Source organism: Plectropomus leopardus, chromosome 13 (genome assembly GCF_026936395.1).
Source record: "Plectropomus leopardus strain MGB_pleo_1.0 chromosome 13, ASM2693639v1, whole genome shotgun sequence".
NCBI classification, from domain to species: domain Eukaryota; kingdom Metazoa; phylum Chordata; class Actinopteri; order Perciformes; family Serranidae; genus Plectropomus; species Plectropomus leopardus.
The window spans coordinates 22409209-22432423 of NC_142188.1; the positions used below are offsets into that span (position 1 = coordinate 22409209).

General features: G+C 38.0%; 1 protein-coding gene across 1 annotated transcript; it reads left to right on the forward strand.

The window, feature by feature from the left end:
• The first annotated feature begins 689 nt into the window (after positions 1–689).
• Positions 690–15380, forward strand: psap (prosaposin). Its single transcript, XM_042501597.2, has 14 exons — positions 690–850; positions 4467–4600; positions 4723–4797; positions 5194–5319; positions 6550–6765; positions 6853–6993; positions 7090–7146; positions 8151–8354; positions 8456–8548; positions 8677–8860; positions 9470–9633; positions 9713–9793; positions 10010–10117; positions 14557–15380. Exons 1-14 carry the CDS (start codon positions 706–708, stop codon positions 14590–14592), a joined length of 1764 nt encoding a protein of 587 aa, XP_042357531.2. The 5' UTR covers positions 690–705; the 3' UTR covers positions 14593–15380.
• The last annotated feature ends 7835 nt before the right edge of the window (positions 15381–23215 follow it).

The window sequence follows — 23215 nt, forward strand, 5'->3', positions numbered from 1 at the left end:
GATTAGTAACTAATATAATTAAATATTTGTTTCTTAGTAACTGTAACTGGTTACACTTATTTTGTAATTTATTGCTGTAACTACTTACATGTAATTAGATACTCCCCAACACTGTATACATATTAAGAAAAACTAGAGACTGCTTTCTTTATTACCAGCATTTACTTTTACTTTCAGTACTGAATTACATACAAGTCCTTTCATTCTTAAGAACAGTGAGTATTGGGTAGTTTAACACTTTTACTAAACTAATCTAGTTTGTCACTCTAACTTCTACCAAGGTCATTTTTTGGTAAAAGATCACTATTACACAAGTATGACCTTCAGGTACTTCATCCACCACTGTGGGCCAGGGGCAGTTTAAAGAAACAGTTTTCATTCATTGGGTAGAAATTAGCATTAGTTATTGTTGATTTCGTCTTTCTATTTAGATCTTGAGAGGAAAAAAAAACATTAAAATAGGTAAACCAGCACAGGTAAAAGTGTTCAGTGGAAAAGCAGGGCTGCATAACAGTTAACCCAAAGTTTATAGTATCAAAGAACACTAACCAATGCACAACTATTAAAAAAAATCTCCCCTATTTCACACTCCTGGTAATATACGTCTATTTGAATTTCTTCCAAGTAGGTTTTGATCTTTATGATCACATCAGTCACGCTGAGGCGGAGTCACATGTCTTGTCAGCTGACAGTGAGACATGATAAATGCATCAGCGGCTCCTCCGCCTGCATTGCAGTGATCGCCGCTGTGAAGACAGCTCCACCCGCGCCGACACACACAAACAGACCGAAAAGCCACCTGAAAACAGCGGAGTCATGCTGCTCCTAGCGCTGCTCTTCGTGTCTTCAGGTAATATCAGCAAGCAGTGAGATAAACGAAACGTGTTTTGTATATTGTTTGTGACACGCTTCAGACAGCGGTCCTGTTATAGTTGTGTAACCGACCAAGAGCGTTTCAACATGAAAACACGGAAGCGTTTCAAGCGGCGTTTGCTTTGGTAAACAGCAACATATTAGCTAACTGTAGCAGCTAACGCCGATTTAAACAATGTTAATTTATGAACAGAAACTGAGTGTCCTCGTTACACTAATTTGCTATGAATGTGCTGAATGTGTAAATGAGTCCTGTTTGTGTTTTTTGTTCGCCTTTGAAGATTTCGGGCGCTGTTGTTGGCCCGTAACGATTCGGCTAACACAATTAGATAGCCTGCTAACGCTAGCTAGCGTCGGCTAGCTGGTGTCGTATTTTAAAAAACATTAGCCCATATGCTAAAAGTATTTGTTCTTGTAGATTCAGAAAGCTGGCTACTTAAGCAGCTGACTTAACACTGTAGAGATAATGTGCGTGTTTATGTCGCTTTAGACTTAAATCATGAAAACGCATGTCTCATTATTCAGAGCTGTTCCGCCCTAATTTGCCTGTTTTGACCAAATACTGTAACTATGTGGAGCTTTGTTGACATTTTGTGTGCTTTCTTGAGGAAGTTCAGTTAGGAGCCTCTAAAGCGGCGACTTTCATTTCGTTTTTTAGTTCATGGTCAGTGCAACTTTCAGTTTTTGATCCTCACATTGTAGGTTAGTGGTTCCTGTAATTGTCTTCACATGTACTTTTGCTGCTTACAGCCTGGCTAGCTTATCTTTATGTTCAGACAAAACTGGGTCAGTGAATCCAACAGTTAGCTAAGTGCCATGAAGCAATGTATAACTTAAAGACCACGAGGCTATTTATACAGCTACATACATATTGTTGTCTTTGCTCTGTGGCATTTGAAGTATGGATCTGAACTGAATGGCCCAACTTTGTCTCTTATCAGAGCACAGGCTGTGGTTTACTGCAGTCCATTGGCAATATTGGTTTCTTCAAGTCATGGTATTTGTGCTTTGTGTGTTTAGTGCTTATCTTCAGTCTGACTTGAGGTCAAAAAATACTAATGTAGTGTCCTCTTTGCACCTCCACATTCTTTTAAGCTCAAGGATCAAGGCAAGTTTATTTGTATAGCACGTTTCAGCAACAAGGCAATTCAAGGTGCTTCACACAGAACATTGAAATACAACAACAGGGGGAAAGGAAACATATTTAAAACATTATAAAAGAAGCATGTAAAAGGTGATTAAAAACAGCAAGTGGGAAAACAACAGATAAAACCCAAAAATATAAAAACACATATATTGAAATAAGAGTTGCAGTGCAGAGCTTCGAAGTAAAATATAAAATTTAAAAAGTAAAAAGCCTTTTAGTCAAAGGCAGCAGTGAACAGGTGAGTCTTTAACCTTGACTTAAAAGAAGTCAGACTCTCAGCAGACCTGATATTTTCCGGTAGTTTGTTCCAGATATACGGAGCATAGAAACTGAATGCTGATTCTCCATGTTTAGTTCTGACTTTTGGAACACAGAGCAGACCTGCACCAGATGACCTGAGTGGTCTTGATGGTTCATACTGGACTAGAAGGTCTTTGATCAAGCATATTGTTCATTAAGTTTTATGTATACACGTGCAGCCTGCTATATTGAAACTGCTTTGCAGGCCACTTACTGTTGAGCAATGTAATATGAATCTTATTTAAAGTCTTTTGTGCTTCGCTGTGTCATGTGTTGTTTTTCACTGACATTATGAGAAGTTTTCATTTTTAGAATCACGGTCACAGAAAGTGGAGCAAACACGGGCCTGTACATGTCTCTGCCTGCTTTTGAGGACATCTCATAAAACAAAAACGTTGTTGTCTAAAGGATGACCTGCTTTTCTGCTGTGAATATTGTACAAAGCCAATAGAAATATGTAACACATAATTTCCCGTGCTGCGTATTGCCTTGTTAGCTGTAAACAGTTTACTGCAGTGCAAAAATAATGTGCAGAGAAGGCCTCTTTGTTGGTACAGTCTGTCTGCTTGAGGACAGCTTGTTATTTCTGTTTGACTGCTCATGTGACTCAAGTGGAGGGTGGGACTGTTCTGCCTGCGCTGTAACTCCATGAATGATAAGCAGGAGGGGTTCACAGTTTGTGGATAACTCAGTGCACTTGTTTATATTCTGAGTCAACTGTTGTTTAAGTGTGCTTGTATTTCATATTAAAACAGGTTAATCAAAACAACATCTTAGTCATAATAACAACTGCAGTTTTTCTCACTCACAAAAATATGGCAATTAAATGTAACTATTTTCTAGCCCCCTGTACAGTCTGTCTCACTCTCAAGCAGAGTTTAAGATAGAGGTAGTGAAAACAGGAAACAGTGCTTTTGACTGTTCGGTTCTTTCCCATGTCATTTTTTCTGCTTCTGTAAAATGGAGAAGTATAAACATGAGCTGAATTTTTTGCATTGATGTTTTGATTGAGGGATTTCCCCTTCATCTCTCCCTTTCGGTCTGTTGGTCTCTGCTTGGCTGGTTTTGGCTGGTTGGTGGTGGGAAATGTTGCCAGATTTAGAGGCATTTTTTAATTTGACTTAGCAATTTGAGCCAATGGTTTTTTTTTTCTTCATATTTGGCGGTAATACAAGTAGAAAAGTTTATACCCACAATGTTCAGAGTGTTTAAACTAGTATAAGGTCCGTCTGAGGCATATACATGACAGAGAAAATTGATTTCCAATCCCATAATCTGGGTATGTTAGTCTGACTAAAAGTTGTTCTAAATCAAATTTCTCGAAGTCTGCCTAACATGTTTACATGTATTTAGTACAGCTTTAGTCAGACTAACAATAATTTCCTAACATCATGTAAACATACTAACTGATTATCTTGGCCCTTGATGTCGGTGCACTTTTGGTCAAAGTTAACCTTTCTGAAACTAGAAAGTTACAGATATTGTTAGTCCTATTCAACCCCAACTATGCTGAGTCAGTTTCAATATATTTGAGGTCTTCAGTGCCAAATAGTTCACATTTACTACTACTACTTCCAGACTACTCAGGGTAGTTTTTTTTTTTTTTACTAAAACAGGTTCACTTTAAACAAAAAACATCTACAGAACATCTTACATATCAGCTGACAAGCTTTAGGTTGACCTTTTCCACAGAGTTGTTTTTAAAATCAATCCTGCAGGGCAGCGTCACTGCTGAAAGTGAATTCCTAACAAATCCCACCTTAAGTGCTTTAAGGAAGTCTGTCAGTCTTGAGTTTCCTCATCTGGCATAACCAGGAAGGTTTATTAGAACATGTGGTAGATGAGACTTGCCTGCAATTTATTGATAAAGAGCTAGTTCAAGATCTGCAGTTCTGAACCTTAATGGATACACATTAAGTCGCTGACCCCTATTTAATATGATGTCATTTTGGTGACCTCCATCTGAAAAAATGTTGTTGTGGGATGATTAAAACCAGAATTCTGCCAAGGAAGTGAAACCTATGATAATAATAGTCACTCTTGCAGCACTTACTCACACTCACTTCCCTTCTTTCTGTGCATCCACTGGAACTCAGGTCTCAGGTCTCAAAAAGGTATGCCGTTTGACTTTTTGTCTATTTTACAGCTGTAGCGACCCCTCTACTGGGCACTGAGCAGTGTGCTCGTGGCCCCCCCTACTGGTGTCAGAATGTAAAGACGGCGTCTCTGTGCGGAGCGGTGTCTCACTGCCAGCAGAACGTCTGGAGCCAACCCCAGATGGTGAGACTCATTTGGCATTTTGGCACATGCTCAAGCTTTTGTACATTTCTTATTTGTGTTGTAGAGATTCCCTACACTTTGGATGGGGCATTTTATTTACACGTCCAATTGTCTGGTTTCAGAAATCAGTGCCATGCGACTTGTGTAAAGAGGTGTTGACTGTTGTGGACCAACTACTGAAGGACAATGACACTGAGGTAAGATTAAATAGGGTGGAAATTCGCAATAGCCGTGACCACGTACAGCCATGCATACCCAACTGCCATGCCATCTTTTAGCAAATTGGCATTAACACACACACACACACACACACACACACACACACACACACACACACACACACACACACACACACACACACTTAACTGACCTCCATGGTAAATTTTAGCTTCCTAGGATCAATGGAAACTGACTTCCAAAGGGTGGGGATTTTTTTGTAGGCCAGCCAAACTACAAGAAGGAGCTTTAAAGCTGCTGGTCACAGCTAGTATTTTCATGTGTGTTGAGACAACTGAATGATTCGCCATAAACTAAATCCAGACTTTGCACCACTCCTTTTGGAAGACTGATGTCGGGTATGTCTCTGATTGCAGACTGAGGTTCTTGGGTACCTGGAGAAGGCCTGCCAGCTCATCCCCGATCAAGGTTTGACTGCTGAGTGCAAGGAGTTGGTGGATGAATACTACCCCATCCTCATGGGAATCATTAAAGGAGAGCTGGTGAGCACCATCACCCTGTTTGTCCAAGTCTTAGCCTGGTTATAGATTGAAAAGCTGTGGCTGAAGTCCAAAACTTAAGAGATATTCTCGAAATGTCTATAAAACACATTTGTGAGATGACTGTGTTGCCATTGAGTGATGTTCAAAACATTAGCAGGTTTATTTCTGTTGCAGCCACCAGGCTAGCTGTCATTATTTCCAATCGAAGGTGACAGGCGTGTTATGCGAGCGATGGAAAGGCGAGCCCCTTATACTTGGAAGTGGCCACCTATGAGAGATTTCTGGGTGTTGATAGTCCACAATTTCACAGAGAATTTATGTCTTCAAAACTTCTGGATGATCCACTCAGCTTTTGAAGCGTTATGCGACGCTGTATCGCTTCTTGTACCGCGTGCTGTATAATGCCCGAGGGAGCCAATTACTACTGACAAGCACATAGCCATAGCATAATGTGACCTACAAAAGCAAAAAAGTGTTTCCGTTGCTTTTTTGCAAAATAATGCTTTTTCAAGTCATCTGAAAAACCACCTCATACAAGCGTAAAATAGGAGTTTTTTTTTTTTAAATTGACTTGTCTCCATTAGGCGTATATTTATATTATTCGCTATGGAAATCCACCTAGTAGGAAAAAACTGTTCAGGCATTTCAGACGTTTGCATTTTAATGATGCCGTTATTCAGTTTGCGTGTAGAACCCCAATTGATTGCTTTTGCTGAAGAACTTATTAAAGCATTTTGGAGTTTGGTTTCTGATCAGTTTATCATTCGGCTTCATCCAAGTCTCTGAATGGTCCATCTGCCCCTCAGTGTCAAAATGGAAAAGAGAAGTGGCTGCGAGCCAAGTGCAGCAAGCTGAATAAGCGCTATTGATAGGGAAGTGAGTCCAAGTCTAAATGGGAACAGAGTCATCATTGTGTAACACTAAACCGCATGACTGAGAGCGTTTGGTGTTTTCTTTGTTTCAACTCTCACCTGCTACAGCGACTTTGGGAATTAGAGAGACAGCTCTTTAGAAGGCACATGACCTCTAGATGTTGTGTTTAAGTTAGATTTCTTAAAGGTTTAAACGGTGTGTGTCATCCATGCTTTAAAGGTCGGGGCTATTTACCTCTGCTTACAGCTAACATGTACACAAGACTTTTAATAAAGCGCTGACTGTAAAGTGACTATAAAATGAGGCAGTAACTTAAAGTTGTGTGTTGTTTTTTTTTTTGTTTGTTTGTTTTTTTAGGACGATCCTGCGGTGGTTTGTGCTGCCATGGGGCTGTGTCAGTCTCAGCAGGCAGCCCTGGCTAAGGTTCATGCCAGGGAGCAGCTCATGTCCAATGAAATCCCTCAGGTGGACCTCACCCAGCAGGTGTCTCCCTTCCTCCTTAATGTGCCCCAGCTGCTCTATCCTCAGAATATCCCCAAGAAGGAGGGCCTAAAACAAGAGACTCCAAAGCAGGTATATTGGTCAATCCCCCTCTGTGTCCTCCACATGTATCTGATGAATGTTGCCTTCATCTGGCTCTGAATCTTTCTTTCACTGTAGGATATTGATGTGTGCCAGGACTGTATCAAGTTCCTGGCTGATGCTCAAGAACAAGCCAAGGAAAACTCCTCATTTGTCGACTCTCTCATTGAGACTATTGAGAAAGAGTGCGACCTGTTGGGACCGGGCATGGCTGATTTGGTGAGAGCCTCACATGAGTGGAGAATGTTGCATATTTTTCTTTGTTTAACAAACAAACAAAAATGCTGTATATGAACTGTTTTTCCTTCCTTGCAGTGCAAGCAGTATGTTGGGGAGTACGGTTCTGTTGTCGTTCAGCAGCTCATGTCCATGGTGAGTGTAACCTCTGTCATCATGTGCCTGATTGAAGAGAAGTTCAGGGAAACCTTTTTTGTGTTTGCATAGTCAGTGGTCATTATCCTCTAATACTAAATGACGAGCTTAATCATCAAAACTAATGAGTCTTATAATTTGTATGTTTCTGTTAGTGCTAAGCCCATGTTCGGTCTTGCAGCACCACGTGGCCTGCTTACTTCAGTTTATTCATATCTTTAAACTGCTTTCTGTCTATCTTTTCATTTATTTTTAAATTTCTGTTTTCCTTTTTTGCCCTGTATTTCTTCCTTTACTTTTCTCCCTCCATTCATGTATCCCTGCTCTGTTTTCTCTGGGTTTTGTGTGCTGCTCCCCAGGAACAGGTAGGTCTTTCTGTGTTCAACCTGTAGCATTCTAACCCTTAGCTCTTGCTTCTTGTGCTGCTCACCTCACCCTGCAAAGATGCATGTAAATGATAATGTAAATAAAACCGAGACTATTTTATTTAAATTGAATTCTCTGCTTGTGTGGCTAATAACTTGACACTTAAATAGCTGTTGAAACACTTCAGTGAAGAGCCACATTGAGATTATTTCCTCTTTCTTCACATCAAATGAGTATACAGTGCTGTCATTTATTAAAGTATGCTTGGATGCTAGTTTAAACAAATAGATTTACCAGTCTTTACTAACATTGAAGTAGCTATCCTCTACAAAAAAGCACCACCTTTATTGTGCTTTGTATGGCTGTTGAACACTATAGCTGATCTTTTTAGATGCCTGAGAGCTGCAGAGGTGAACATTTGTTGCCAGTATGGGCGTGTGGTGCAGTGTGTTTGGTTCTTGTAAAAGAAAGCTGTGTTTGATGACTTTTTTTTTAGAAACTTCTGCATATTGCATGGGTGGCTATGTTGTGGAATAGTATGCAGATTACAGACACACAGTTTATGCTAACAGCATGCAATGTGGCATGTTTCGTGGACTATAAGCTGTTTTAAATTAACTGTCCGTTTCTGTTCTCAGCAACCCAAGCAAATCTGTGCCCTCGCTGGCTTCTGTAAGGAAATGAAGAAGTCCATTCCCATGCTGAAGCTGCTGCCTGCCAAGACTGTACCTGCTGCCAAGACTGTACCCGCTGCCAAGACTGTACCCGCTGCAAAGGCTGTACCTGCTCTCAAGCTTGTCCCTGCCACTAAGGTTGAGTCTGTCGCTGACAAGTCCGCAAAGGTAAGTCACAGTGGGCCCCTGAGTTCTCTCATCAGTACTGGTGATGTGCATGTACAATACTGTACTTACAAAAACATAAGACATTGCCTCTTGTGTTCTAGCCCATGGTGCGTGTCCGTGATTCCCCAAAATGTACCATTTGTGAGTTTGTGATGAAACAGTTGGAGTCTATGTTGGAGGATCAGACAACAGAGGTGGGATGTGTACTTCATGATATACCCAATATGGCCATAAAAATACATTCCACGAAACTGCTGCCAACGTACGGTTGGTGCAGATAGTCAGCTCTGATGTAAGGCTGATCCATTTGTTTCTGTCTCAGGAGGAGGTGGTTAAAGCTGTGGAGAAGGTGTGCACATATCTGCCATCTTCCGTGCGTGACGAGTGTAAGGACCTGGTTGAGACCTACGGCCAGGCCATCATTGAGCTGCTGGTGCAGCAGGCTGACCCCAAGACCGTCTGCACGGTGTTGGCACTCTGCAATGATGCCAGACGTACATTTGTCCGTAAGTTTGTACCCTTCAAAGCACACTGAATGCAAATGATCACTTTGCTGAAGACATGCTGAAGATGCCTTGCAAAAGTCATATTAGAAACGTTACAAATTTATAGTTTAATTTGACATTAACTTGTGGTTACATGAGCAAGATTACACAGGAATTTATCCTGAATGTTTGCAGTAAAATTAAGCTAAGATATTTCTGGTTGAAACTGCAGAAAGCTCAGAATATGTGAGCTGAATTTCTCTATAAAGAAAATAAACTATCACACTATAAGAGGCACTCTCAAGCCAAAATCTTGCAACATAATGTGCTTCATTTTACTTTAACCACAGTTATGTTTTGCTATTAAATTCTGTTCTCTTTGTTTCATTTTATTGCGATGTTAAATGTGAGCTGCCTATTCACAGCTGCTGCTTATTGTTTACTTGACCTTATAAGAAGCAGGCCATGTCATGTATGTGTGATCTCTAAAGTCAAACTTTCTAAAAAGTACAATTTACTCTGTTAGCTGAGAGGTCTTTTATATTGTCTTGTTTTAGTTGCGTCTGTGAAGCTAAAGATGTGTATCCACATGTGACTTATGACACACTATACCGTTGTTTTTTTTCCTAGCTGCACTCGACCAGGCTCGCTTTAAGGCCGGTGGCTTCTGCCAGGTGTGCAAGCTGGCTGTTCATTACATTGATGAAATGCTTGAGAAGAACGCAACAGAGGCAGAGATTGAGGAAGCTGTGAGGAAAGCATGCAGCTTCCTGCCTGACTCTATGCAGACTGAGGTGAGGAGTTGTAGGTTGACCTTGTGTAATTTTTTGCCTCTCCTCAGCCTCGTATTAACCTCTGTGTGTCTGTCAACAGTGTGACCAGATGGTCCAACAGTATGAACCAATGCTCATCCAGCTTCTTCTCCAGATGCTCGACCCAGACTTTGTGTGCATGGTAAGGAGTAAATTAATTCTGAATTAAATAGCAAAATAAATTAAGTGAACACTTTATCTTGTTAAGACATTCAAGTTTTTTTGGTAGTGCAAAAAAGCATGAGTTCACTTATTTTTGTCATAAATTATTTGTCATAAACAGCAACTGGGATATTTGGTTTTCTCTACAAGCATGCAGTCCAGTCTAGTATCTAAGTTGTGTTTTTTTGTGCAACAGAAAGTGGGAGCCTGTCCTGAGGCTGTGCACAGGCTGCTGGGGACCGAGCAGTGCAGCCTGGGGCCTGAATACTGGTGCAAGAACATGGAGACAGCAACTCGATGCGATGTGAGTAGTTCATTCAATTTGACATCCAGACGTGCTCTATTATGGGAATATACATTCTTCGGCCACTTCATTAGGTACACCTTGCTAGTAGCGGGTTGGACCCACTCCTTTTTTTTCCCTCTTTTTTTTTAAACATGTATTTATTAGTTTTAAGCGGTTATACATTTGAACATACAATACGATGTACAAACAGAAAAAACAGAAAGGAGCCAAGGCACTCGTCTTAAAGCAGTAAGTTAAAATGCCCGTATTGCATTTGCAGGTTCTAAAAGTAGAACTAGATTAAAATCAATAGATACTCCCAACACATTTCGGCGTCTAGCCTTCTTCAGGTACTTACAGACAAAACTGTGACGACATAAATTTATACTGAAAGGGTAAATCTATCAGGCAGGTGAAAGCATTCAGAAATCAGAGTCCACCAGTCTGAGATTGTACTCACTTCGCTCCTCCCTCTCAGAAAAATTTAAAAAAAATACCAAAGGTCAGCAGGGGGCAACTGGTTGTGAAGATGAAAAAGGTTTAAAAAAAAAAAAAAAAAAAGAGAAAATGAATATTTTATCATACGGTATGTGTTTGTATCAATACAAAAATCTCCAATATATATATATATACTAAATATACACACAAAGTAAGATCCTCATTAAGGCCAAGATGGTGCGATAGTGAGAAGCTCTTAAATTAAAGATCCAAAAGCTTTCCTGTTGCTTGAGTTGTTTGAGCCTGTTTCCTCTACGGATTGTTTCCGGGATATGATCAATACCGACAGCCTTAGGATGGATATGTTGTTGTTGTTTTGTTCCTTGAAATGTCTCGCCTCAGGATAGTCATCATTTTTTTGTTCTTATGGCGTGTTTGTGCTCTGAGAGTCTATCCTGTAGTCCACGTTTAGTTTTTCCAATATAAAATAAAATAAAAACACGAGGACATTCCAGTTTGTAAATGACAAATGTCGTTTTGCAATTAATGAAGTGCCGTATTCCATAATTTCTATCACCATGGGTGTCAAGGAAGCTATAACATTGGACATCAACATTGCTGTTTCATTTTTCAACAATGAAACATCAATGGGGTTTGTGGGGAGCCAGGTGGTTTTAAGGTCAGCAGGCGAATGGCTATGCACAAGCTTTATCTCTCAGAGTAGGTGAGTGTTTAAAGCTAAAATTGGGAGGCTCTGAGAAGATGTTTTGCAATGAGGTATCACACTGTAAAATATTCTAGTTCTGTCTGATAATTTTTTTGACCTGATTAGCCTCTGTGCTAAATTTTGTAGAGAAAAACTCTCTGATGCCTGTCTGGATGTCCCTTTTTGTAGTATGGTCTGTCGTTCTAGACCTTTAGCTTTACTTTTAGCCCGTTGAACAACTTTCTTGTCATAGCCTCTTTGAATGAAATGACACTCCATTTCTTCAGTTTTTTGGTCAAAGTCCCCTTAATCCCCAAAAATTCTCCTAAGTCTTTGGCATTGGCCATGTTTTCTTTAAGGTTTTTAGGATGGCAACTTTTTGCATGGATTGTAGTATCACATGAAGTAATTTTCTTAAAGATAGTAGAGTGCAGAAAAACATCTTTGTCTTTATATATTTCCAAATCCAGGAAGTGAATCAAGATTTTTGATGTATTCTGGAGAAAGTCTGATGTTCTTATTTGTACTACTGAAATACTGATGGAAAGGCAGCAGTTCCTCCTCTGACCCTGTCCACAGTAAAATTATATCATCAATATATCGACCCCAGTACATTATCTTGCTCAGGAATGGATGCATACGGTCAAAAGTCCTTTTCCACTTACCCATATACAGGCCTGCATAGCACAACCTTTAGCTTGTAGGGCTGGGTAAAAAAATCAATTCATCAATGCATTGCAATATGTTTTTTGCCAATTCAATATCAATTCATAAAATCCTCACTCCGTCAAAGATAGGATAAAATGTGTAGGAGGATATTCTGTCTCTAGTATTTAAGTGCTGTCAGACCTTCTTTATGTTCTATAGTAGTGTAAAGTGACTCGACATCCATAGTAGCCAGTATGGTATTTGGTCCTGTGTTGCCTAATTCTTCAGTTTTATTCAGGACAGCTGTGGTATCCTGAATGTAGGCTGTGAGGGATGACAAGATAGGTTTAAGAAAGTAATCAGTGTATTTAAAAACTGATTCACTGAAGCTATCGTTACCTGAGATGACTGGCCTTGAGATGATTGGCTTTCTACAATGTGCAAACAACTGAACTTTGCCAGAAGGAAATACATGGCAGTGACCAAAAAATAAATAAAAACAATAATATTGATAATGATAATGATGATAAAAACTATTGAGAGAGAGAACACAAATTTGACATGCAGAAGGCCATTAATAAATGAATAAATAACTTAAAAAACAAACAAAAGAAACTGCAGTACAATTAAATAAAAAAAGTACACGAATACACCATCAATCAGGGTTTATACACTACATATTCCTCACAGTAAATTGACATATTCAGCGTTACCTCATTCGTCCAATGCCTCTTTAACATCCCCATTTCTGACAAATAATAAAAACCTCTTCCAAATGCTATCAACTCATGGGCTTTCTTTCTAACTATATAATTTAGTTTCTCAAGAGCCAAACTTGATGTTAAGTTTTTTTTTAACCAGTGGCCAAGAGTGAGACATTTTACACTCCTCCAGCACATGGCAATAGAGCACCTGGCTTGTAGGAGACATATGTAGGTCAACCATATTTCTGTCTCTACTAGATTAGAGAACAGCTGGCTGGGTAAATTCCAAAAATACATATCTTAGGACATTAGGACAAGAAGTAATCTGTGAGACATACTTTAACACCAGGCTCCCAAAATGTTTAAATCTCCTCACACCACAAGCAATGGTATAATGAACCTTTGAGGACATTGCTCTTATTATCCAATTAAATTGTATTAATCTTAGTTGAGCGCTGATGGTCTGAGTACGTCCTTTTAAACATATTTGACTCCACTCACTACATGAGTTTTCGTCTTGTAAATCTCGCTTCCGCTCCTGTCTTTTACTTTCAGAGTTGTCAACCATTATGTTGCATAACTGCGTTATCAGCTCTTTGTTGAAGCAGTTTCTCATAAATGTTTCTAACATGGTTGTGATGGGTGGTTATTTGAGTTACTGTTGCCTTTCCATCAGCTTGAACCAGTTCTCCTCTGACCTCTGGCATCAACGTTTTCAGCATTCAGCGTCAGCATTTTTGCCCCAAAAATTACAGATTTTTCCGCATTTTCTCTTTTTCGTACCTTTCTCTGTGACCCCTAGAGATGATTGTGCGTGAAAATACCAGTAGATCAGCAGTTGCTGAAAAACTCAGACAAGCCCATCTGGCATCAACAACTATGCCATGTTTAAAGTCACTCAAATCCCTTTTCTTCCTGATTCTGATGCCGAGTTTGAACTTGAGCAGATTGTCCTGACCATGTCTACATGCCTAAATGCGTTGAGTTGCTGCCATGCGATTGACTGATCAGATATTTGCATTAACAAGCAGTTGAACAGGTGTACCTAATAAAGTGGCCGGTGAGTGTAAATCTCTAATAGAATATTAACATCTTTTAAAAGCAGTATTTAATCCACAAAATGATCATTTGTAAATCAGTTACTGCCCCTGTGTCATGCTATATTTAAGGAAAGCTTTGTTTTTCTTGCATGACTTCATGGTGAACCAAGAGTCCAAAAACTGAGAAAATTCTTTATAAATTGGAGTAAAAAGGGGTCACGTTTAACAACAACAAAACTGTGCCAAGAATTCAAACTGTACTTGCTTTAAAATTGTCAGTCGAATTGTATTTGGCTGTTTAATACAAATATGCAACTATTGTTTGCTTGCTCTCACGTTGGAGTAGTATAGTGAACAACCCAAGGTAGCCATCGGAGCCAGTGCATGCTAGCCGCTAATGGAATAGTTTTGTGCAGCAAAACATGCATTGGCAAACTCTCACATAACTTTACAATTATAATCCAAATCTCATTTATCCAGTTGTATGCTAAATACCTCCTCAACACTTGCGTTTTGGCTAAAACGGAACTATTAAATGGTTCCGCAAAACCATTTTCATGCAGCGACGAGTAGCGTGCTTAGCTAACTCAATGGAAAGCACGGGCAATATTTCAAACGTATGCGCTTGCCCAGGCGTGCTACTAATATGTGTAAATGTTATGTTATATATGTTATATAGTAAATACTGTTTGTTCACCATGGATGCATGTGAGAAACCAAATTTCCTTCACAAATTCAACATTACATGGGGTAAGAAATTGATATAAAGTCATTTTGTCGGTGAAAGACTCACATTTTTAAAGCTGTGAGTCTGCATTGCCATCAATAGATGATTACCCTCCACTGATTGATTCTTTAAAGCTGATTTATGTCCAGGTTTGCTTTGAGAGACCTGTCTAACCACTTGTTTCTGATTTTTAGGCTGTGACTCACTGTAGACGCCATGTGTGGGTATAGAGGAAGAGGAAGCACAAACTGACTTGTAGGGAATTAAAAGAAAAAAAATACTGTAGTGCTGCTTCCCACTTTTAATTTTTGTCCCGTTTCCTTTTTTAATGGACTTCAATGACTGCAGTTTGTTTAAATTAACATTGATATTTTGAATGATGTCATGGTGGAAAGGGACTGGACTGTTTTTTTTCTTGGGGGGTGGGGCAGGGGAGGAGTGATGAGGTGTGTAGCGGCCTGCAGCTCAGCCTGCAGCTCAGCCTGTTACCGCTTTACTGAGCAGAAGTTACAAAGCATCATTGGGCTTTGTGCAGATTTGCATTATTTGATTTGTACTTACCTTTGTTGCTTGCTAGGTGTGGTTTATGTAAGAACACAAAGTTTCACATGTTGTATTATGCTGACACGGCATCAGATAGCTGCTGTGTCAGCATAAATCCCCCCCGACCCCCCTACCTGGATTTGATTCCTTCTCCCTGGAGGAACTACTTGCAAATAGCAGAAATTGCTCAGTTTAAAAATTGCTGCCATTACTTATAGCAGTATGTCAGATCCTTCTATTTCCTTTGTTTTGTAGAGAGAAAATCTGTTGTAGTTTTAAGGAGCTGATATGGAGGTAATTGGTCTCAGAGTGTACCTCCCACTCGCCTCCAATTGTTTGCACTCTTCCAGCTGTTTGTACGTCACTGTTTCTAATGTACAGAGAGCATCTTAAATTCATTTGTTGTCTGCCTCAATCCCTGAGCCAACTGTCACTTGATCTGTAAATTTTTAACAATTAAAGTGATCCCAATCCACATGGTATATTTTTTTCCTTTGTTGTAAATTGAATTTAGGGCCATATCCTTATCAAGCTTGTCATTAAAAACTTAAAAACTGCCAAGACAAGTGATAACATAGAACGTTGCACACTATTTTATGTGTTTTTCAGCTGTTTTGGGGACATGTCATATTTCGACATTTTTCAACATACTAAAGCTGGCATTTCTGGTTGTTTTTTCGACATGCTATATGAAGGTGTTTTCATCTGTTAATTTGGCACATCGAAAAAATGACCGAAATGCAAGGCTATAGTATGGCAAAAAAAATGTCAAATTTGACATGTCAGATTTGTCCCAAAAAACAGCTGGAAACTGCAACTTTCTATGCTATGGCATGTCTTGGCGCAAAAAGGGCTAGAAACACCATATTAAAGAATGTTGAAAACGTGACAAAAAAGCTATACTATAGTATTGCCAGTATTGCCAAAATTTGACATGCCCCTAAAACAGCTGGAAACTGCCTAGACTAGCCTGCCAAAACACGCCATAGCATAGAAAGTTGCAAAAAAGACCAAAAACACCATAATTTGTCATGTTAGAAAAAATGACCGAAAAAGCAATACTATAGCATTGCAAAAATTTGGCATGTCCCAAAACCAGCTGGAAACTGCAGAGACTGGCCTGCCAAGACACGCCATAACATAGAAAGTTGCAAAAAAAAAAAAAAAAAAACACAAAAAAGGATGTCAAAAAAATGGCCACAAAGGCAATAGTATGTCGAAAAAAGTCAAATTTTGACCGCTCTTAAAAATGGCTTAAATTGACATAGAATAGATTGTAGAGACGCGTCATAGTATACAAAGTGGGAATCAAGGCCGCAAAAACGTGAATAACCTCATAATTTAGGATGTCAAAAAAATTGACCACAAAGGCAATAATATAGTATGTCGAAAAAGTCAAAATTTGACTGCTCCTAAAAATGGCTGAAAACGACATAGAATACCTTGTAGAGATGCATCATAGTATAAAAAGTTGGAATAAAGGCCGACAATGGTCAAAAACCTCATAAATTAGGATGTCAAAAAATGGCCAAGAAGGCAATAGTATGTTATGTCGAAAAAGGCAAATTTTGACTACTCCTAAAAATGGTTGACGCGTCTCTACAAGCTATTCTATGTTGTTTTCAAAGTATATAAAGTGGGAATCAAGGCAGAAAAAGGTCAAAAACCTCATAACTTAGGATGTCAAAAAATTGGCCAAGAAGGCAATAGTATAGTATGTCGAAAAAAGTCAAATTTTGACCGCTCTTAAAAATAGCTTAAAACAACAAAGAATAGCTTGTAGAGACATGATATAGTATATAAAGTGGGAATCAAGGCACAAAACGGTCAAAAACCTCATAATTTAGGATGTCAAAAAATTGGCCAAGAAGGCAATAGTATAGTATGTCGAAAAAAGTCAAATTTTGACTGCTCCTAAAAATGGTTGAAAACAACATAGAATAGCTTGTAGAGACGCGATATAGTATATAAAGTGGGAATCAAGGCAGTAAACAGTCAAAAACCTCATAAATAAGGATGTCAAAACATTGGCCAAGAAGGCAATAGTATAGTATGTCGAAAAAAGTCAAATTTTGACCGCTCTTAAAAATGGCTGAAAACGACATAGAATAGCTTGTAGAAACGCGTCATAGTATATAAAATGGGAATCAAGGCAGAAAAAGGTCAAAAACCTCATAATTTAGGATGTCAAAAAATTGGCCAAGAAGGCAATAGTATAGTATGTCGAAAAAAGTCAAATTTTGACTGCTCTTAAAAATAGCTTAAAACAAAAAAGAATAACTTGTAGAGACATGATATAGTATATAAAGTGGGAATCAAGGCAGAAAAAGGTCAAAAACCTCATGCTTTAGGATGTCAAAAAATTGGCCAAGAAGGCAATAGTATAGTATGTCGAAAAAAGTCAAATTTTGACTGCTCCTAAAAATGGTTGAAAACAACATAGAATAGCTTGTAGAGATGCGATATAGTATATAAAGTGGGAACAAAGGCAGTAAACAGTCAAAAACCTCATAAATAAGGATGTCAAAACATTGGCCAAGAAGGCAATAGTATAGTATGTCGAAAAAAGTCAAATTTTGACCGCTCTTAAAAATGGCTGAAAACAACATAGAATAGCTTGTAGAGACGTGTCATAGTAAATAAAGTGGGAATTAAGGCAGAAAACGGTCAAAAACCTCATAATTTAGGATGTCAAAAAATTGGCCAAGAAGGCAATAGTATAGTATGTCGAAAAAAGGCAAATTTTGACTGCTTCTAAAAATGGCTGAAAACAACATAGAATAGCTTGTAGAGACGCGATATAGTATATAAAGTGGGAATCAAGGCAGAATATGGTCAAAAACCTCAGAAATAGGGACTTCAAAAAATTGGCCATGAAGGCAATAGTATAGTATGTCGAAAAAGGGAAATTTTGACTGCCCCATGAAAGTGGCTGAAAACGACATAGAATAGCTTGTAGAGACGTGATATAGTATATAAAGTGGGAATCAAGGCAGAAAAAGGTCAAAAACCTCATAAATTAGGATGTCAAAAAATTGGCCAAGAAGGCAATAGTATAGTATGTCGAAAAAGTCAAATTTTGACTGCCCCATGAAAGTGGCTGAAAACGACATAGAATAGCTTGTAGAGACGTGATATGGTATATAAAGTGGGAATCAAGGCAGAAAAAGGTCAAAAACCTCATAATTTAGGATGTCAAAAAATTGGCCAAGAAGGCAATAGTATAGTATGTCGAAAAAAGTCAAATTTTGACCGCTCCTAAAAATGGCTGAAAACAACATAGAATCGCTTGTAGAGACGTGTCATAGTATACAAAGTGGGAATCAAGGCAGAAAACGGTCAAAAACCTCATAAATTAGGATGTCAAAAAAATGGCCAAGAAGGCAATAGTATAGTATGTCGAAAAAAGTCAAATTTTGACTGCTCTTAAAAGTGGCTGAAATTGACATAGAATAGCTTGTAGAAATGTGTCATAGTATACAAAGTGGGAACAAAGTCAGAAAACGGTCAAAAACCTCATAATTTTGGATGTCAAAAAATTGGTCAAGAAGGCAATAGTATAGTATGTCGAAAAGGGGAAATTTTGACTGCCCCATGAAAGTGGTTGAAAACGACATACAATAGCTTGTAGAGACGTGATATAGTATATAAAGTGGGAATCAAGGCAGAAAAAGGTCAAAAACCTCATAATTTAGGATGTCAAAAAATTGGCCAAGAAGGCAATAGTATAGTATGTCGAAAAAAGTCAAATTTTGACCGCTCTTAAAAATGACTGAAAACAACATAGAATAGCTTGTAGAGACGCGTCATAGTAAATAAAGTGGGAATCAAGGCAGAAAACGGTCAAAAACCTCATAAATTAGGATGTCAAAAAATTGGTCAAGAAGGCAATAGTATAGTATGTCGAAAAAAGTCAAATTTTGACCGCTCTTAAAAGTGGCTGAAAACAAAGTAGAATAGCTTGTAGAGAGATGATATAGTATATAAAGTGGGAATCAAGGCAGAAAAAGGTCAAAAACCTCATAATTTAGGATGTCAAAAAATTGGCCAAGAAGGCAATAGTATAGTATGTCGAAAAAGTCAAATTTTGACTGCCCCATGAAAGTGGCTGAAAACGACATAGAATAGCTTGTAGAGACGTGATATGGTATATAAAGTGGGAATCAAGGCAGAAAAAGGTCAAAACCTCATAATTTAGGATGTCAAAAATTGGCCAAGAAGGCAATAGTATAGTATGTCGAAAAAAGTCAAATTTTGACCGCTCTTAAAATGGCTGAAAACAACAAAGAATAGCTTGTAGAGACGTCATAGTAAATAAAGTGGGAATTAAGGCAGAAAACGGTCAAAAACCTCATAAATTAGGATGTCAAAAAATTGGCCAAGAAGGCAATAGTATACTATGTCGAAAAAGGCAAATTTTGACTGCCCCATGAAAGTGGCTGAAAACGACATACAATAGCTTGTAGAGACGTGATATAGTATATAAAGTGGGAATCAAGGCAGAAAAAGGTCAAAAACCTCATAATTTAGGATGTCAAAAAATTGGCCAAGAAGGCAATAGTATAGTATGTCGAAAAAGGCAAATTTTGACTGCTCCTAAAAATGGCTGAAAACAACATAGTATAGCTTGTAGAGACGTGATATAGTATATAAAGTGGGAATCAAGGCAGAAAAAGGTCAAAAACCTCATAATTTTGGATGTCAAAAAATTGGTCAACAAGGCAATAGTATAGTATGTCGAAAAAAGTCAAATTTTGACCGCTCTTAAAAATGGCTGAAAACGACATAGAATAGCTTGTAGAGACGCGTCATCGTAAATAAAGTGGGAATCAAGGCAGAAAACGGTCAAAAACCTCATAAATTAGGATGTCAAAAAATTGGTCAAGAAGGCAATAGTATAGTATGTCGAAAAAAGTCAAATTTTGACCGCTCTTAAAAGTGGCTGAAAACAAAGTAGAATAGCTTGTAGAGAGATGATATAGTATATAAAGTGGGAATCAAGGCAGAAAAGGTCAAAAACCTCATAATTTAGGATGTCAAAAATTGGCCAAGAAGGCAATAGTATAGTATGTCGAAAAAGTCAAATTTTGACTGCCCCATGAAAGTGGCTGAAAACGACATAGAATTGCTTGTAGAGACGTAATATAGTATATAAAGTGGGAATCAAGGCAGAAAAAGGTCAAAAACCTCATAATTTAGGATGTCAAAAAATTGGCCAAGAAGGCAATAGTATAGTATGTCGAAAAAAGTCAAATTTTGACCGCTCCTAAAAATGGCTGAAAACAACATAGAATAGCTTGTAGAGACGTGTCATAGTATACAAAGTGGGAATCAAGGCAGAAAACGGTCAAAAACCTCATAATTTAGGATGTCAAAAAATTGGCCAAGAAGGCAATAGTATAGTATGTCGAAAAAAGTCAAATTTTGACCGCTCTTAAAAATGGCTGAAAACAACAAAGAATAGCTTGTAGAGACGCGTCATAGTAAATAAAGTGGGAATCAAGGCAGAAAACGGTCAAAAACCTCATAAATTAGGATGTCAAAAAATTGGTCAAGAAGGCAATAGTATAGTATGTCGAAAAAAGTCAAATTTTGACCGCTCTTAAAAGTGGCTGAAAACAAAGTAGAATAGCTTGTAGAGAGATGATATAGTATATAAAGTGGGAATCAAGGCAGAAAAAGGTCAAAAACCTCATAATTTAGGATGTCAAAAAATTGGCCAAGAAGGCAATAGTATAGTATGTCGAAAAAGTCAAATTTTGACTGCCCCATGAAAGTGGCTGAAAACGACATAGAATTGCTTGTAGAGACGTAATATAGTATATAAAGTGGGAATCAAGGCAGAAAAAGGTCAAAAACCTCATAATTTAGGATGTCAAAAAATTGGCCAAGAAGGCAATAGTATAGTATGTCGAAAAAAGTCAAATTTTGACCGCTCCTAAAATGGCTGAAAACAACATAGAATAGCTTGTAGAGACGTGTCATAGTATACAAAGTGGGAATCAAGGCAGAAAAGGTCAAAAACCTCATAATTTAGGATGTCAAAAAATTGGCCAAGAAGGCAATAGTATAGTATGTCGAAAAAAGTCAAATTTTGACCGCTCCTAAAAATGGCTGAAAACAACATAGAATAGCTTGTAGAGACGTGTCATAGTATACAAAGTGGGAATCAAGGCAGAAAACGGTCAAAAACCTCATAATTTAGGATGTCAAAAAATTGGCCAAGAAGGCAATAGTATAGTATGTCGAAAAAAGTCAAATTTTGACCGCTCTTAAAAATGGCTGAAAACAACAAAGAATAGCTTGTAGAGACGCGTCATAGTAAATAAAGTGGGAATTAAGGCAGAAAACGGTCAAAAACCTCATAAATTAGGATGTCAAAAAATTGGCCAAGAAGGCAATAGTATAGTATGTCGAAAAAGTCAAATTTTGACTGCCCCATGAAAGTGGCTGAAAACGACATACAATAGCTTGTAGAGACGTGATATAGTATATAAAGTGGGAATCAAGGCAGAAAAAGGTCAAAAACCTCATAATTTAGGTTGTCAAAAAATTGGCCAAGAAGGCAATAGTATAGTATGTCGAAAAAAGTCAAATTTTGACCGCTCTTAAAAATGGCTGAAACCACATAGAATAGCTTGTAGAGACGCGTCATAGTAAATAAAGTGGGAATCAAGGCAGAAAACGGTCAAAAACCTCATAAATTAGGATGTCAAAAAATTGGTCAAGAAGGCAATAGTATAGTATGTCGAAAAAGGCAAATTTTGACTGCCCCATGAAAGTGGCTGAAAACGACATACAATAGCTTGTAGAGACGTGATATAGTAAATAAAGTGGGAATCAAGGCAGAAAAAGGTCAAAAACCTCATAATTTAGGATGTCAAAAAATTGGCCAAGAAGGCAATAGTATAGTATGTCGAAAAAAGTCAAATTTTGACCGCTCCTAAAAATGGCTGAAAACAACATAGAATAGCTTGTAGAGACGTGTCATAGTATACAAAGTGGGAATCAAGGCAGAAAAAGGTCAAAAACCTCATAATTTAGGATGTCAAAAAATTGGCCAAGAAGGCAATAGTATAGTATGTCGAAAAAAGTCAAATTTTGACCGCTCTTAAAAATGGCTGAAAACAACAAAGAATAGCTTGTAGAGACGCGTCATAGTAAATAAAGTGGGAATAAAGGCAGAAAACGGACAAAAACCTCATAAATTAGGATGTCAAAAATTGGCCAAGAAGGCAATAGTATAGTATGTCGAAAAGGGAAATTTTGACTGCCCCATGAAAGTGGCTGAAAACGACATAGAATAGCTTGTAGAGACGTGATATAGTATACAAAGTGGGAATCAAGGCAGAAAACGGTCAAAAACCTCATAAATTTAGGATGTCAAAAAATTGGCCAAGAAGGCAATAGTATAGTATGTCGAAAAAAGTCAAATTTTGACCGCTCTTAAAAATGGCTGAAAACAACAAAGAATAGCTTGTAGAGACGTGTCATAGTATACAAAATGGGAACGAAGACAGAATATGGTCAAAAACCTCAGAAATCAGGACTTCAAAAAATTGGCCAAGAAGGCAATAGTATAGTATGTCGAAAAAAGTCAAATTTTGACCACTCTTAAAAATGGCTGAAAACGACATAGAATAGCTTGTAGAGACACGTCATAGTATACAAAGTGGGAATCAAGGCAGGAAAAGGTCAAAAACCTCATAATTTTGGATGTCAAAAAATTGGCCAAGAAGGCAATAGTATAGTATGTCGAAAAAAGTCAAATTTTGACCGCTCTTAAAAGTGGCTGAAAACAAAGTAGAATAACTTGTAGAGACATGATATAGTATATAAAGTGGGAATCAAGGCAGAAAAAGGTCAAAAACCTCATAATTTAGGATGTCAAAAATTGGCCAAGAAGGCAATAGTATAGTATGTAGATAAAGTCCAATTTTAACCGACGCATGAAAGTGGCTGAAAACGACATAGAATTGCTTGTAGAGACGTAATATAGTATATAAAGTGGGAATCAAGGCAGAAAAAGGTCAAAAACCTCATAATTTAGGATGTCAAAAAATTGGCCAAGAAGGCAATAGTATAGTATGTCGAAAAAGTCAAATTTTGACCGCTTCCTAAAAATGGCTGAAAACAACATAGAATAGCTTGTAGAGACGTGTCATAGTATACAAAGTGGAATCAAGGCAGAAAAAGGTCAAAAACCTCATAATTTAGGATGTCAAAAAATTGGCCAAGAAGGCAATAGTATAGTATGTCGAAAAAAGTCAAATTTTGACCGCTCTTAAAAATGGCTGAAAACAACAAAGA

Coding starts and splice junctions, on each gene's coding strand:
- psap (XM_042501597.2), top strand. CDS start 706: ATGCATCAGCGGCTCCTCCGCCTGCATTGCAGTGATCGCCGCTGTGAA. Junction 851..4,466: donor GCTGCTCTTCGTGTCTTCAG/GTAATATCAGCA, acceptor TCTATTTTACAG/CTGTAGCGACCCCTCTACTG. Junction 8,355..8,455: donor TCGCTGACAAGTCCGCAAAG/GTAAGTCACAGT, acceptor CTTGTGTTCTAG/CCCATGGTGCGTGTCCGTGA.